Source organism: Prionailurus viverrinus, chromosome A3 (genome assembly GCF_022837055.1).
Source record: "Prionailurus viverrinus isolate Anna chromosome A3, UM_Priviv_1.0, whole genome shotgun sequence".
Lineage (NCBI taxonomy): Eukaryota > Metazoa > Chordata > Mammalia > Carnivora > Felidae > Prionailurus > Prionailurus viverrinus.
The window spans coordinates 16,398,454-16,413,703 of NC_062563.1; the positions used below are offsets into that span (position 1 = coordinate 16,398,454).

General features: G+C 49.4%; 1 protein-coding gene across 3 annotated transcripts in view; it reads right to left on the reverse strand.

Moving 5' to 3' along the window:
- Positions 1-8,946: 8,946 nt before the first annotated feature.
- GDAP1L1 (ganglioside induced differentiation associated protein 1 like 1) overlaps positions 8,947-15,250 on the reverse strand; it is a 29,316-nt gene continuing 23,012 nt past the window's right edge. For 2 of the 3 annotated variants that reach the window (XM_047852016.1, XM_047852017.1), the window contains exon 6: positions 8,947-10,397. In XM_047852016.1, the coding sequence (XP_047707972.1) occupies positions 10,054-10,397 (344 nt within the window). In that variant the 3' untranslated portion in view covers positions 8,947-10,053. The remainder of the gene's footprint in view (positions 10,398-15,250) is intronic. The other variant, XR_007150775.1, reaches the window with a different exon arrangement.

Consider the following 15,250-nt stretch of genomic DNA (forward strand, 5'->3'; position numbering starts at 1 on the left):
AAGGCACAAAGATATGCTACAGTGACTTTTATCCAGACATCCCTTCTCAAGGAACATAACATTCCCCCCATTTTCCAGAGCAACGGAGCATGAAGAAAGGCATGAAGGACTGCAGGGGTGATGGATGTGCCCTGCTATAACATGGAGAGCCCGCAGCTAGAGGTGAGGATACCTGGCTTTGTGCTGGATTCTGCCACTGCTGATTCTGCTTTCCTGTGTGACTCTGGATTCGTCAGTCACCATCCCTGGCCGTCAATTCCTTACCTGATAAAAGAGGGGGGTGGACTGAGTAATCTCACCAACGCGTCTGCTCTATTCCCTTTCTCTGTTCTGCTTCCCAAGCTGGTTATGATCCTATTTTAGGAAACAACGTGAAAAGAAACTCCTACTCAGAGCTGAGGTGGCAGCTGGTTTTCTAGTGAGTGATGGAGAAGCCCACCTCTGGGTGCTCTTTGTCACCCCCCGCTTTTCTGTGCATCCATAGCCTAATGTAGTTCAGACCTGATTTGTATGCATTCATCCGGACTTACTGGACATGGGGAGCTGAGCCTCATTCCCAGAGGGATGAACTCCAGAGGCCTTACCAAAAGAAGTCTCTAAACTCCAGCCATTTTTTTCAACGTTTATTTATTTTGGGGACAGAGAGAGACAGAGCATGAACGGGGGAGGGTCAGAGAGAGAGGGAGACACAGAATCGGAAACTGGCTCCAGGCTCTGAGCCATCAGCCCAGAGCCTGACGCGGGGCTCGAACTCCCGGACCGGGAGATCGTGACCTGGCTGAAGTCGGACGCTTAACCGACTGCGCCACCCAGGCGCCCCTAAACTCCAGCCGTTTTTGACAGATCACTTTTGACCAGGGAAGGGGTAGGTTCTGTTCAGAGAAACCCTGTGCAGTGTAGTCACCTTCAGAAAATGTCCCCAAAGCCCCTAATACAGTCGCTGAGTTTTGAAATTTGAACACACAGCGCAGAAAATAGGTGCCCTCCTTCCCTGGGGAGAGGGGAGGTAGTAGATTGGTACCACATGTTTAGAAGGTAACCTAGTAGTGTCCAAACTTAAAATGTGCGGACCCAGCAACCTCTGTCTCGGGCCGTGGGCTGTGGAAAGGGGTGTAGAAGCAGGCAAACGAGTATAAAGACCTCATTGCGGCAACTTGTAACAGCAAGAAGTTGTCACGATCTGTTGTCTAACCAAATTACGGTAACTATATCAAAAATAACAGTGCAGTCACTACAAAGAATCAGTGATGTATCAGCATGGAATCTGGAGGCAGGCAGACTCGGATTTGCACTGCCTGGAACTTACGGCTGTGTGTCCTCTCTCCAGTCATTCTCTCCGAGCCTCTCCTCCTGGGAGTGTAAGGTCGGGATGATGGTGGCTTCCCTCACCCAACATTCGGGGCTTCAGTGTTCAAGACACACTGAGGGAACCAGGCACTGTGTGAGGTCCAGTGTTAATTCAAAGAGACACGGTGCCTTTGGGGGGATTCGTCCAGCTGGGTGCAGGCAGTGAATTGAGCAACTCCCAAGCTGTGCTGAGATTCTAAAGCACGGTGTGCCCCCAGCCTACTCTGACCTTGTCACAGCCCAGGCAGAAATGGTTTGTATAAAGCGCTTAGAAAAGCAAAAGAGGGAGGAGATTAACGTGGACTCCAGCCAGACTGCCTGGGTTCAAATCCTGGCTCTGCCACACACACTCTGGCTTTGTGACCTTGAGCGAGTTCCTTAATCTTCTGGCCTCGGTTTCCTCATCTGTACAATGGGGATGATATAATACCTAGCTCATAGGGTTGTCATGAGGATTAAATGAATAGATACCTGTAAAGTGTATCTTAAGTGGATTAGAACAGGACCTAGTGTATTGGAAGTACCATACACATGTCTTCAAGGGCACAGTAAGTCTAACGTGCCATCATTACCATAACTTACTTTAAAATCAGAAGAAAGGAACCCCTTACATGTCAGCACTTTAATTTTGATCAACTCAGAAGTAATTAAAATGGACAGGTAATGAATGTAGAAGGCCATGTCCCAGTGACCTAGCGTGGGAATGGGGCCTCTGAGAGTCTGCGGTCTGCTTTCAGGGCTCACGGAGGGATGAGGGAAAGCAAGAGAGGTGTTATCCAGAAGAGCCGAAAGGAAAGGCCATCTGTTTATCCGTGGGGATTTGGGGGCAAGGAAAAGTAGGTCTCCCTGTTTGAGGTGCTGTCCACTCACAGGCAAGCTAAAGGCTGGCTGACCCGGCTTTCCAGGCTGCTTATTTTGGGGAACCGGGCTGGGTGCCTTATCATGGAGCCTGCCTTCCCTCGTCTTCTCTGCCAGGGCGTGGCTGAGGTGTCTGAGTGCTTAGGAGATAAGCAGGTGGAGAAGCCTGGGAGCCACCCCTCATAAGCATCTTAATTTCTGGAGCAGTGTTGTTCAGGTCCTGCCCAAACAAGTTGCTACCACCCACTGCCCCACCCCACCCCTACCCTTCCATCCCTTTTTGACTTCTGCTCCAATTGCCTGAGGATTCTGTGTCCGCTCTGTGTCTGCCAGATACTCCCCTGCTCCTGGGGACTAATGCAGGGGTGAATGGTGACTCTCATCTGGAGTTAGTAGAAGCTTTGGATTAGAGCAAGCAGACTGCATTCAAATCCTGCCTGTCCACTCCTGCCTGTCCACAGCTGTGTGACCTTAGGCAAGTCACTTAGCCTCTCTGGGCTTGTGAAATGGGGATAGGACTTTTTTTCTACCTCACTAGTCTTTGGGTGGCTTAATGAATATCATGGATGGGAAAATATTTTATAAGTTTTAAAATGTCAGGCACCCACGAGGGCTGCTTATTATTGAAGAGATTCACCTTTGTCTAGTGAAGCTAGAGCTAAAGCTAGAGCTAGAGCTAAAGCTAGAGCTTTGTCTTTCTCAGAAGCCTGAGCCCTGTAACCCCTGCATGGCCCCAGGAACCCTAAAATGAGCTGGTGTCATCAATATAATTTTAAAAATGCAACATTGAATTAAATTAGTAACAACTAGCATTTGTTCTAATTTCTTAAATCTGGTGCCTGACGTTTTTATTGTATTATCTCAACCTAGGCCATAGAGAAAACAGGAAGGTCTTTGGCTTCTAACACAGTTGGTTTCATATCCCAGCTCTGCCACTGTATTAGTCAACTATTGCTGTAATAATGCTTTGTAACAAACCTCCCCCAGTGTGATGGCTTATGAACACAGATGCTCACAGGTAACTGCAACTCACTGACGTGGGCGGGTCTTAACTAGTGAGCTCTGCTCCAGGCCACAGCTGGGCTCAGGTCTGTTCTACTTTCATTCTGGGGTCCAGACTAAAAGGGCAGCAACTACGTGGGGCATGTTCTTCTTGTGATGATCCCCGGGGCACGAAAGCCTAAGACAAATTGAACAGTACATGCAAGCCGCTGCTTGTGTCACATCCTTCCATTAACATTCCACTGGCTCAAGGTGGTCATCTGGGCAAGCCTGGCATCTGCAGGAAAGGAAATAAAGAAAACTCCACCCACAGTGGGACATGCTACAAAATTATATGGCAAAGGCTGTGGATGTACAATCCTGTTAGGAAATCCAGCAACCCAATCTACCCCTTGTGCCTTGGGTGCTTAACTCTCTAAGCCTCTGTTTCTTCATCAGTGAAACATAAAAGTCGATGTTTTGCAGAGTCAGAAATAATGTATGTGAATTTCCTAGGGCATAGTTGGTATTCAATGGATGGCAGCTATTATTATTATCAACTCCATTTTAGAAATGAGAAAACTGAGGCCTCTAGGCAGTGTGGTCTTAGATTACGAGGGAAAGATGAAACAGGTCTTTGGAGATATGTTGAAGTGACCTGGACAAGTATTCTGTGGCTTTGGGGGTAAAAGCTGTGAGCTGAAGAAAATAGGGCCTTATTGTCCTCCCCGCTACAGATCTGTGAATGATGGAGGGACATTTTGCAACAGTGTAAACTTTGGGGATGCCATTACCACCGTCTGGGTGGTGGTGGTGACTGAACTCTGATAGCCCCACTTCCTCCTCCTCTCTGCTTCCCTCCATGGCACCTCACAGAAGGCTCAGCAACTGATGGATTCTGAGCAAATGTTTGCGTATTGATTCTTCTTGTCCTCCACCCTAGGTTCTCTCCATGACATTCCAAGAGACAGAATGGGACCAGGGAAAAGACTCTTGGCTTTAGCTCACTCATAGTGGGATCCTGACCAAACCAGAAACCAGCCCATCTAGGGCCTCAGTTTCCCCATATGCAGAACAGGTGGGCGGACGTTCATGGTGTCTTCCGGCCTGGACTTTGAGTCTATGATTTTCTCTAACCACCTGCCTGTGCCTCATCTCATTCAGTTATTCCTTGTGTGAGAGTCTGCTAGCTGTGCACCAAGATCTGTTCTCTCCTTCCTTAGCAATGCTGTGCAACCGCAGACATTTTCCAGTCTCCTGTGCAGCTGGGCAAGGCCGTGCGATTAAATTCTTACCTATGCAATGTGAGTGGAAGTGATGTGACCCTCTTTCAAGTGTAGGCCTTAAAATACTGGACACACACTCTTCCAGCCTCTCTTTCCCTTCTGATCAGATAAAACCTGGGCCTCGCGTGCCCTGTGAATGAGGACAGTGCACAGGAGGAAGGTGGGGAAACAGCATGGAAGGAGTCTGGGTCCCTGAACAAAGACAGGAGACAGACTCCAGGCCAGTTTATACCACTCCCCTCATTAATGGGACAAAACTGAATTTCCACTCTCCTAAGTCTTGATGTTTTTTTTTCCCCTCTTGTTAAAAATTGCTTGGGGGGCACCTGGGTGGCTCAGGTGGTTAAGCGTCCGACTTTGGCTCAGGTCATGATCTCATAGTTCATGAATTCAAGCCCCGCATCGGGCTGTGTGCTGACAGCTCAGAGCCTGGAGCCTGCTTTGGATTCTGTGTCTCCCTCTCTCTCTGCCCCTCCCCCACTCACATGCTGTCTCTCTCTCTCTCTCTCTCAAGAAAAAAATAAATAATAAACATTAAAAATTTTTTTGTAATAAAAAAACAAACGAAACAAAACAACAACAAAAAACTCACTTGGTCATTGTAACAATTCTGCCTTCCCTGCCTGCTGTACTCCATCTCCTTTATTCCCACTTCTCCAGGCCTGGCTTCCTTGCTCTCCAGGCAGATGCCCTGGGAGATGCCCTAATGTGTTAGGTGTTTGGTGGAGACACAGCTCAGTTGGGCATCAGCCTCTCTGCCAGCTCTTCTAACAGCTGAAGACCCTGTCTCCGAACTGAGATTGACTGCTTCTCAGTCTTTGCTGTGGGCAGTCACCTTACAGTCTCAGCAGGACCAGACAGACCTCCACCTCTTCCTGCTGGTCAGTCACTGCCTTCCCCCATCCCAGGCTAAGCCTCCACTCATCACCCGAGGCAAAGTCATGTGTTAAGGCCATCCCAACATTTCTACCTCTCCAACTAGGTAGAAGGGCTATTCGGGTAGACCAGGGAAAGTTCCTGGAACTCCCCACGCCCCCACACACTAGACTAGTTACAACACTGGAAAATGGGTGGGTCTGGAGAAGGGTCATGTTTCATCATGAACTCCTTCAGGTGGTGACTCAAACTGCCGCTTTTCAGATGTGGCTTCTTTACTAAAGAAAATCAACACAGTGTCTAGCACTTTTAATGCAACATCTGGTCTGGAAACTGTTGTTCTCTCTACCATTTGGTGAGGACCACCAAAAGCCATTTGCTGTTATTGGGCAGAGCAGTAGCTTCTTACTGTGGGGCTATGTCAGCTTCTTTGTTCTCTGTTGTAATCTCATGTATAGAGACCTTGATTACCCTGATGTCCCCATAATAAGACACTGACCCACCACGTTGATGACATCATGTTGTTCCCGGTGAAAAGGAAATGGCAAGTGCACCAGATGCTATAGAAAGACCCACACATGCCAGAGGGTGGTATATAAACCTCAGGAACATTCAGGAACCTGTAGCCTTGTTAAAATTTCTAGGGACCCGGGGGGTTAGGAAATGTCAGGCTATGCCTTCCAAGTGAAGAAGTTGCTATGCCTGCCACTAAGATGGAATCACTGTAATTGGTGGCCCTGTTTGGATTTGAGAGGCAACGTACCCCCCTTTGTGTGTGTTGCTCCAAACCATTTACAGGACAACCCATAAAACTTCTGGTTTTGGGTGGATCCCAAAGTAGATGCAGGCTGCAGTTCAGATGCTCGGAATGACCCAGCAGATCCAATGGTGTTGAAATTGTCTGTGGTTTAGACATGGTGGGTGGAGCCTCCAGCCAGCCCTAATAAGAAACTCTCAGCACATACCCCCACGCTCTTGGAACAAAGTCCTGTCCTCTTCTGCATATAACAACTGTCCTTTTGAAAATTCGTTTCTGGCCTGCTACTGGGCCCTGGAAGAGACTGAACACCTGACCATGAGACACCAAATGACTAAGCAACCTGAGCTGCCTGTCGTGAACTGGATGCCATCTGATTGATCAAGTCGTAAGGCTGGGTACGTAGAGCAGCATTCTATCAATTGGAAGTGAAACAGCTCAGAGGATGTCAACTATTCCTGCCACGTCACCACCTCTTCCTCATCCAACACCTAAGGCCTTGTGACGAACTCACTCTGATAAAACGATGGAGGAAGAAAAATCTCAATCCTGGTTCTAGCTGGAAGTGGGTGGTCGCGGCACCACGGGGAATGCCCTCAAAGACATTGGAGAAGGAGAATCCTCACTGTGAACAGGACTTCAAGCAGTAACTGTGGTTGTCCACTATATCTAGATGGAGACAGAAGTCCAGAAAGACGGATCTACACATATTCATGGAATGGATGGTTTGGCTGGATGATCAAGAGCATGGAGAGAGCAAGAATGGAGGATTGGTAACAAGGATATCTGTGAAAGAAAGATTGTGGGCGAATCTGTAACAATGGGCACAGAAAGAGAATGTTTGTATCTCCCCCAAAAGTACTCATTGTAGAGGAGCGTGTTAACAAATATTTGGACAAAATGACTTGTTTTGTAGATACAAGTCATTCCCTTCCCCCAGCCACCCTAGTGCTTGCTCAATGGGCTCACATACAAAATGGCCACGGTGATCGAGCTAGAAGTTCTAGGTGGACACAACATGGACTCCCTCTCAGCAAGACTGATCTAGGTAATACCAGCATCAAGTACCCAACATGCACAGAATTCCTGATATGGAGCCATTCCCTGTAGGAACTAGCCACCTAGTGGCAAACTGGTCACATTGACCCCTTCCATCATGGAGAGAGCAGCGAGCAGCAATTTGTATATCCTATATATGGATTTGCCTTCTTTGACCACGACATCCACGGACACCTTGGCTCCAGTCCTGGTATTCCATACAATATTGCTTCTGACCAAGGGGTTGATATCACTGCAAAAGAAACGCAACGGCGTAATTATCCCTGTGGAACTTTCTGGTCTTACCATGTGCTCTATTATCTAGAAGCAGCTATGCTTACAGAACATTGAAATGGCCTATTAAAGACTCCATTACAGCACCAGCCAGGAGACACTGCAATGTTGAGGTGATGTCCTACAGGATGCAGTATAAACTTTGTATGGCCCACAGTGCTGTCCCTTCCCCATACAGAAAACATAGGTTCAGCAGTGCTGAGGTGGGAATGGGAGACTAGCTCTCACTATTGCACATAATAGCCCATTCACAAAAATGTTGCTATCCATTCCTGAATCTTTGGACTTTTATGGTTTAGAGCTTATAATTCCCAAGGAAGGAGTGCTTCTGTTGGGGAATACGTCAATGGTTCAACTAAATTAGTAGAAGCTGAGATTATAATTTGGCCATTTTGATCTCCTACCATTGAAACTACATGCAAAAAGTTTACAGACTAGGGTGATTGGTCCTGGTCATCGAGGGTAAATGGGGTTGCTGCTGCAATGGTGGCATGGAAAACTATGTATAGGAAGTAGAGGATTCCCTGGGGTGTCCCGTGGTATTTCCATGGCCAATAGTAAAAGATTAATGGACGACCACAGCAACTCAAGACCACCAAAGCCTGAGTCAGATAAAATACCCCAACCATGAGGTGCTGGTCCTCAAAGAGAATATGGGATAGCTAGTGGAAAAAGGAGAAACTATAAGTATCCACAATGGCCTTGGGATCAATAACAGACATGAGGACTCTGGCAGCTATGCGGATTTTCTTCCTCGCTTGTAATGTGTGTGTTTACATTGTATACAAGGAATGCTAGTGATGGATAAATTAACATTTTAATATGTAGATTACAGTATACTGAGGAGTGCCTGTGCCCTCCAGAAGTAGAATCCAATATCATCCAGAGTGATGTTACTGATGAGGCTTTGTGAGTCTCATTTTGGAGAGAAGGTGCAAGCAGATCAGTCAACCTCATCGGGATTAGGCATGATGTCATTGTTCTTAAGTGGAGTTTAATTATGTGGAGAGTCTGTGTAGATGTTTGAGTAGCCTAAGGGGTGGACAGTGCCAGATGGTGACTCTATTATGTCCCATGCTTGTCCTATCAGGGCCCTGGTTATTTTTTTCTTTTCATCACACACACAAAAAAGGGCAAATTCTTATACATTTTTGCAAAATCAATAAACTATGCTTTATGTTCTATAAGGTATATCCCTGGTTTAATGTTCTTCAGACATTTTAACTCATTTTCCCCTCTGGGAATGTGACCTGGGTATACCCCGGTCTATGTCCAGGTTAACACAAGCAGATGGTTGTGAACATGCTCTGTAAACTGAGAAGCCCTGTGTCCAAGTGAGGTGGGTTTATGCCAAGGTCAGGACATTGCAAAGTCCACCCAGAAGCCATCCCCACAACCAGCAACTTGAGACCCGGACTTTATTCTTGCTTACTCTTGTGAACCGCTGAATCTGAACCTCGAGTCTCTGCCTCTCTGCCCCAAACTTTGGAAAGGAGAGATGGATGGACAACACAGGTCTAGAAATGAAAAGCAACTGCTCCTCCTGAATGCTTTATTGGGGGCTTTCGGTGGTTTCTAAGCATGAGCGGCAGTGACACCCAGACCTTCTCCCAACATGCAAAAGGCACAGGAAAGTGAGACACGACCAGGGAGGGCAGCAGGGATGCAGAGACACCACACTCCCCTGCTCCATGTGGCATGGTGGGGCACAGGGGAAGCCCCACGTGTGATGGGGAAGGTGGGCAGTAAAGGAGGTGGCTTTGGCAGAGGCAGAGGGAAGGACCTGAGTCCATCCACCTCCAGACCCACCCCTGCACGCAGGCCAGGACTGACCTTCTGAGAGAAGGTCAACATGGCTTTCGCTGCAAGTCCACCTCCCATGGTGGGAAGTCAACCCCCAGTGGGAAGAGGTGATGGGTGGGTGCTCTTCCAGGGACTTCTGGTAAAGCAAACACATTGGCCAAATCAGGAGGGGACAAGAGGGTGTGCTCATGGTGTCGGTCCCAGGCATGGCCTGGTGGTTGGGTGCCACTGTCTTGGCTTGTGCCAGTGCTGTCTCAGTCCACGTGCAGGAGAAGAGTGGAGCCCCTTGGGGTCTTCAGGAGCCTCCCCAGGGTCCGCGGTCTCCAGCCCCAGCCCCAGCCGGAGGCACCACTTGGAAGAGTCAAGTGTTGATGTTGGCTTTGTCCTGTGGAAGAGTTCCCTGGGCAAGAGGGAAGGGGAGGCGAGGGGATCAGGCCCTCTGAGCCCCCAGCACCTCCCAGAATCTGGGCCCTGGTGGATCAAACAGCCTGGGACTCACCTCAGATCATAACCAGTCCCCACAGTTCCATCTTGAGACCTTGAATCAAAAGAAAAGGCATTCGTGTTTTCTGTTCTCTCTCTCTTTCACACTCACGCTCACTCTTTCTCTCCTTTAGTAGAGCCGTGGCCTCAACTCACGGCATTGGCAACGTCTACTTCTAAACTATGGAATGTTTTCACATTGACGATAGAATTACTCCAAACGGGGTGGGGAGTGGCTGTCCAAGTGTTCATGAGACAGTGCGTTACTGAGAGCTTGCTGGGAATCACACAGTACAGAGACACCGACAGGCGCTGAGCCCGGGCCTGGCTCTAGATGTATTTTTTCTTGAGGTACCAGTAGGCAAAGTAGCCCATCCCCCCCAGGGAACCCATGAGGAAGGACGCCCCAAAGAAAGATGGGGGTTTCCGCTTGACCAGCCGGAACGCGTTGGGGATGACGGCCGACAGCAGGGTGGTGTGGATGTCTCCGAGGACTTTCCGGAAGGCCAAGCGCCTCTGGACCCTCTCAAAGAAGGACTTCAGGTTGGGCCGGCTCCCATCTTCCCAGTATTTCTTGGACAGTCCCAGGAACTTGAGACGGTGCAGGGTGGCTCCCAGGAGGACATCGGCGAGGGTGAAGGCACAGCCACAGAGCCACAGCTCACATTTCTGCCCTGGGGGGAAGGGAGAGGAGATGGGGGTGGACAGGTCAGCTTCGTCCCATCAAGCTGATGGGACTTCTCTCCCTTGGACTCCTCCAGCCTCTGCCTGCCCGCCACAGCACTGCCCTGAGGTCACTCACTTCCATACAGCTTTCATGATGTTTGCCTTACGCTTATACTACCTCTATTACTATTTTTTCTTTGAACCAACTGACTTTTTAAGTGCAAATATATGTATTTAAACTCTAGCCTCCTAGGGGCGCCTGGGTGGCGCAGTCGGTTAAGCGTCCGACTTCAGCCAGGTCACGATCTCGCGGTCCGTGAGTTCGAGCCCCGCGTCGGGCTCTGGGCTGATGGCTCAGAGCCTGGAGCCTGTTTCCGATTCTGTGTCTCCCTCTCTCTCTGCCCCTCGCCCGTTCATGCTCTGTCTCTCTCTGTCCCAAAAATAAATAAACGTTGAAAAAATTTTTTTTTAAAAAATAGACTCTAGCCTCCTATGTCTAACTTCCCATTTTACAGCTCCACTTGGATGTCCACTATGCATTTCAAGCTCGGTATGTCCAAAATAGAATTCCTGATAGTCACTTCCAAACCCACCACAGTCTTCCCCATGTCAGCAGCCACATGCCTACCCTGTCAGTTGCTCAGGCCACAGCCCCATGCCACATCGAGTCCTCTTTCTTTCATTCCTCATGTACAGTATGTCAACAATTCCCATCGACTTCTCTTCAAAATACATCCAGAGTGTGATGTTACCTCCATTGTTACCATCCTAGTCCAAACAAACATTCTCTCCTACCTGGGTTATCATCATGTCCTCTTACAAGGTCTTCTTGATTCTGCCCTGGACTTCCTAGAGTGTGTTCTCAACATAGCAGCTGGAGGGACTGAAAATGGGCATGGCTTGCCTGGGGGACCCAGTGGATAAGTGGATGATTCATGAGAAGTCAAGATTAGAGAAGTGGATGCAGATAAACTAGTGAAAAGGCTTAAAAACCAGGCAAAGGAATTTGGACATTGACATGGTCAGTGGGGAGAATGGCAGGGTTTTGAACAAAGGTGATGTAGGAGACCAGAGGAGCTGCCTGTCCACCTCCGGGCCTTTGCCCCTGCTGTGTCTCATGCCTGGAGACTCCCCTCTGCCTCCTCTCTGCCTCCACTTCCTGTGAGGTCTGCTGTCCTAGGAATCTTGCTTCTGCATCTTTGAGCAGGTGTCCCTTTCAGCTCAGAAATTTCCTGAATCTGATGCCCTCCACCATCAAAGCCTGATCCCTTCCATCCCTTTCACTCTGTATCTTCTTGTTCATTCATTTATTCATTAATCCAACAAATGTTTATGTATGTGCTGGACATGAAGACCTGACCTGACATGACACAGGACAAGACAGTGTCTTGAGGGGTTGATGGTTTCATGGAACGAGGAGGTAAAGTGTAATGAAGGCCCTAATAATCTGAAGTTTGTTCTTGAACAACATAACCTTCAAGATGCCCGTTGGATAGCCAAAGGGAGATGATGAGTCAGCAGTTAGAGGTACATGTACCTAGTTCAGGTGTACATAATCAGCATGGAGGTGGGGGGACATCAGCGAGAAAGTGAGTGTAGACGGATCTGAGAATAGGACCAAGGACTGAGCTTGGGGGTTTTAAGATTTAGATATTGGGCAGCAAGAAGAAACCAGCAGAGGAGCATAAAAAGGAGCACCTGGGAGGTGGGAGATGAACCAGGAGACTGTGTTACCCTGGAAGTCAAGGTTAGGAAGTGTCCCAAGGAGAAGGGAGTGCCCGGCTGTGTTCAAACGCTGCAGAGAGGTCAAGTAGGAGGCTGAGAACTGTGGTGGCATTTGGTGACTGGTGACCATGACAAGAGTAGATGCTGATGCTGAAAGCCTGGTTGGAAGGAGTTCAAGAGAGAAATGGAGGAGAGGAACTGGAGACGGTGAGCGAAGATCACTCTTTCAGGGAATTTCGCTGTAATGGGAAGGATATGCCAATATGAGAGACAGGTCCAGAGTGTCTTTGCAAGTTGGGAGAGGAAACCCAGGATGTTGATGGGAATGCTCTAGCAGAGAGGGGATGACACTACAAAAGACAGTGGAGGGAATTACTGACGTGAGTCCTTGAACAGGATGGCTAGTATTCACGGGGAAGAGTTACTAGTTGAAGGACAGTTCACTCTTGGGAATACAGGGGAGTGTGCGGTACTACGTTTCATCAAATCTAAGTTGCTGTCAAACATAAGAGATCCACCCTGGAGGGAACAATGGTGCCAATTAAACTTTGTGAGAAACACTGCAATTTCAGAGATGCTGAGATGTGACATAAGAGAGGTGCACCTTTGAGCTGCTAAAACATGGTGTGTGTATGGGCACTGATGCTGGTCGGGGAGAGGTTGTGGGGTCAGAGATCTGAGGGTCTCCTCCTAAAGCTTCCATTTTCTCAGTGATATAGAAACAGTCAGTGAGGGGAGGGGTGGAGGCAGTGGTTAGAAGGTTGAGGAGGAAGAAGAAAGTATTATTAAGTAGTCACCTGGGGAGGGGGACAGGGGCAGCCCAGGGCAGCCGGAGAGCCATCTAAGGCTAGTGGTCTTGAATCCAAAGTGAGACCAGCCTGCATGCATGTGTATTTCTCTAGCCTCTAACTTGGGTTCACAGGTGCCGGTGCTGACTAGGTCAAGAGTCGGGTATAACCATGTTTGAGGTTTTACAAAGTATGATAAAGCAAGAGAAGGGCATGGAAGCCGACGGTGCAGGCCAAGGAGTGCTCTTGCTGGTGGACAAGGGAGTTACCACTAGGTCCGGAGCAGGGTGAGATCAGGATGGGGGCGAGGGGCAGTGAAAGGAGGCAGGACCAAGGGGTCTGTAGACCCCAGTGACAGACTGGAGGAGACAGACAGGTTTGAGAACAGGACCAAGGACTGAGCGCTGGGGCACTCCAAGGTTCTCCAGTGAACGAGGAGAAACCAGCAAAGGCACATGAGAAGGAACAGCCTGTGAGGTGGGAGACGAACCAGGACACGTGCTGTAATTTCCTTAATCCTCATGACAACCCTATCAAGTAGGGATTATTATCCCCACTTTACACATGAGGCAACCGAGGCACAGAGAGGATAAGTAACTTGGTCAAAGCCACACAGCTAGTTCACGGCAGAGCAGAGCCTGGATTTGAACCCAGGCCATCTGGTTGCAGAGTCTGTGCTTACAACCACTACGTAACACTGCTTCTTTCCGTGTGCGGATGAAAAAGCGCATGTGCATGTATCTCCACATACACTCGGGCCCCTGGGTGGCTCAGTCAGTCAAGCATCCGACTCTTGGTTTCAGCTCAGGTCATGATCGTATGCTTTGTGAGACTGAGTCCCGGGTTGGGCTCTGTGCCGACGGTGCACAGCCTGCTTGGGATTCTCTCTCTCTCTGCCCCTCCCCTACTCACACTCACTCTCTCTCTCTCTCTCCCTCAAAATAAATAAATAAACTCTAAAAAGAGAAACAAAGAGGTGTATTCTTTGTTGGGTCTGTGTGCAGATCTATGTGTCTGTTGGCCTATGTGTTTGCCTGCTCAAGTCCCCGCAGCTGATTGTGTGTGCACACGTGGATATCCGCACACCTGGGCATCTGTGTCCGTGTGGTGTGGAATCCCCGCGTGTATACGTGACGTGCCTGCCCACATCCACTTGGCTGTTGGCCTGCAGACAGATGCTCACGAGCATGTATGTGCACGTCACTAAGTGTGGCCATGCCTGTGTTTACGTCTGTGGGCAAATTCTGATAGCCATGACCACCACGTATGTAGACATCTGGTATGTCACCAGAGGGCCGGACCCATTCGGTTTCCCCCTCCCCTCCAGCTATGCGTTCCCTTTGGAAAGCCCCCAGCCCTGGACAAACTCTGTCTTGTGCCTTCTCCGAGTCTGCCAGCTGAGTGTGCTGGAGACAGTGACGCTGACCGGCTATGCCTCAGATTCATAACCACAAAGCCCAAGACAGCACTCAGCCATGCCTGGGCCTCTGATAGTTCTGGAGTAGGCTGGCTTTCCCATGCCCTGCAAAGACAACCACACTCCTCTCCTCACACTCTGTCCCCAGTCCTCACTCAGCTGATGATGCCACCGCGTGCTTCATTCAGAAAATAGGAGCCTTCGGGGGTGCCTGGGTGGGTCAGACAGTTAAGTGTCCAACTTCAGCTCAGGTCATGACCTCACAGTTCATGAGTTTGAGCCCCGTGTTGTGCTCACTGCTATCAGCTCAGAGCCTGGAGCCTGCTTTGGATTCTGTGTCTTCCTCTCTCTGCCCCTCCCCTGCTCTCTCTCTCTCTCTCTCTCTCTCTCAAAAATAAATAAACATTAAAAAAATTAAAAGAAAATAGGAACCTTCAGCCAGAAAAGCCCTCACTCCAACCAGGAAACCTACAAAGCCAGTCACCTACATGCACACTACCTTGGGCCACTCCGCGGTGGAGGGCGCCAGCCACCTCCTCTCATGGCCAGGTCCTCTGTGGGTCTCTGCCCCCCACCCCCTGTCTGAGGCCACACATCTTCCCTTTGCCTTCCAGACCTACTCTCCTCCCTTCTCCGAGAGGCTCTGTGCCACAGGAGAATGACTTGATGGAAAAACCGGTGGGGCTCCATGCCCTCTGGCTCCAGCCACTGGGGAGCAGAGGCAGGAGATGGGAGGGTGGGCGAAAGTGAGGTCAGAGTCTTGCTTCCCTCAGTGTCCTCTCTGTGCATCGCCACGGACTGGGTGTGTCCACAGACTAAAGGTCACAGCTCCTGCCAGGGGGTCCCCCTCTCCACACAGCCTCTCTGTCCATGTTCCTGAAGCTGCTCCCACGCCTCACGACCTCGCGACCTCAGGCCCAGGGCACTGCAT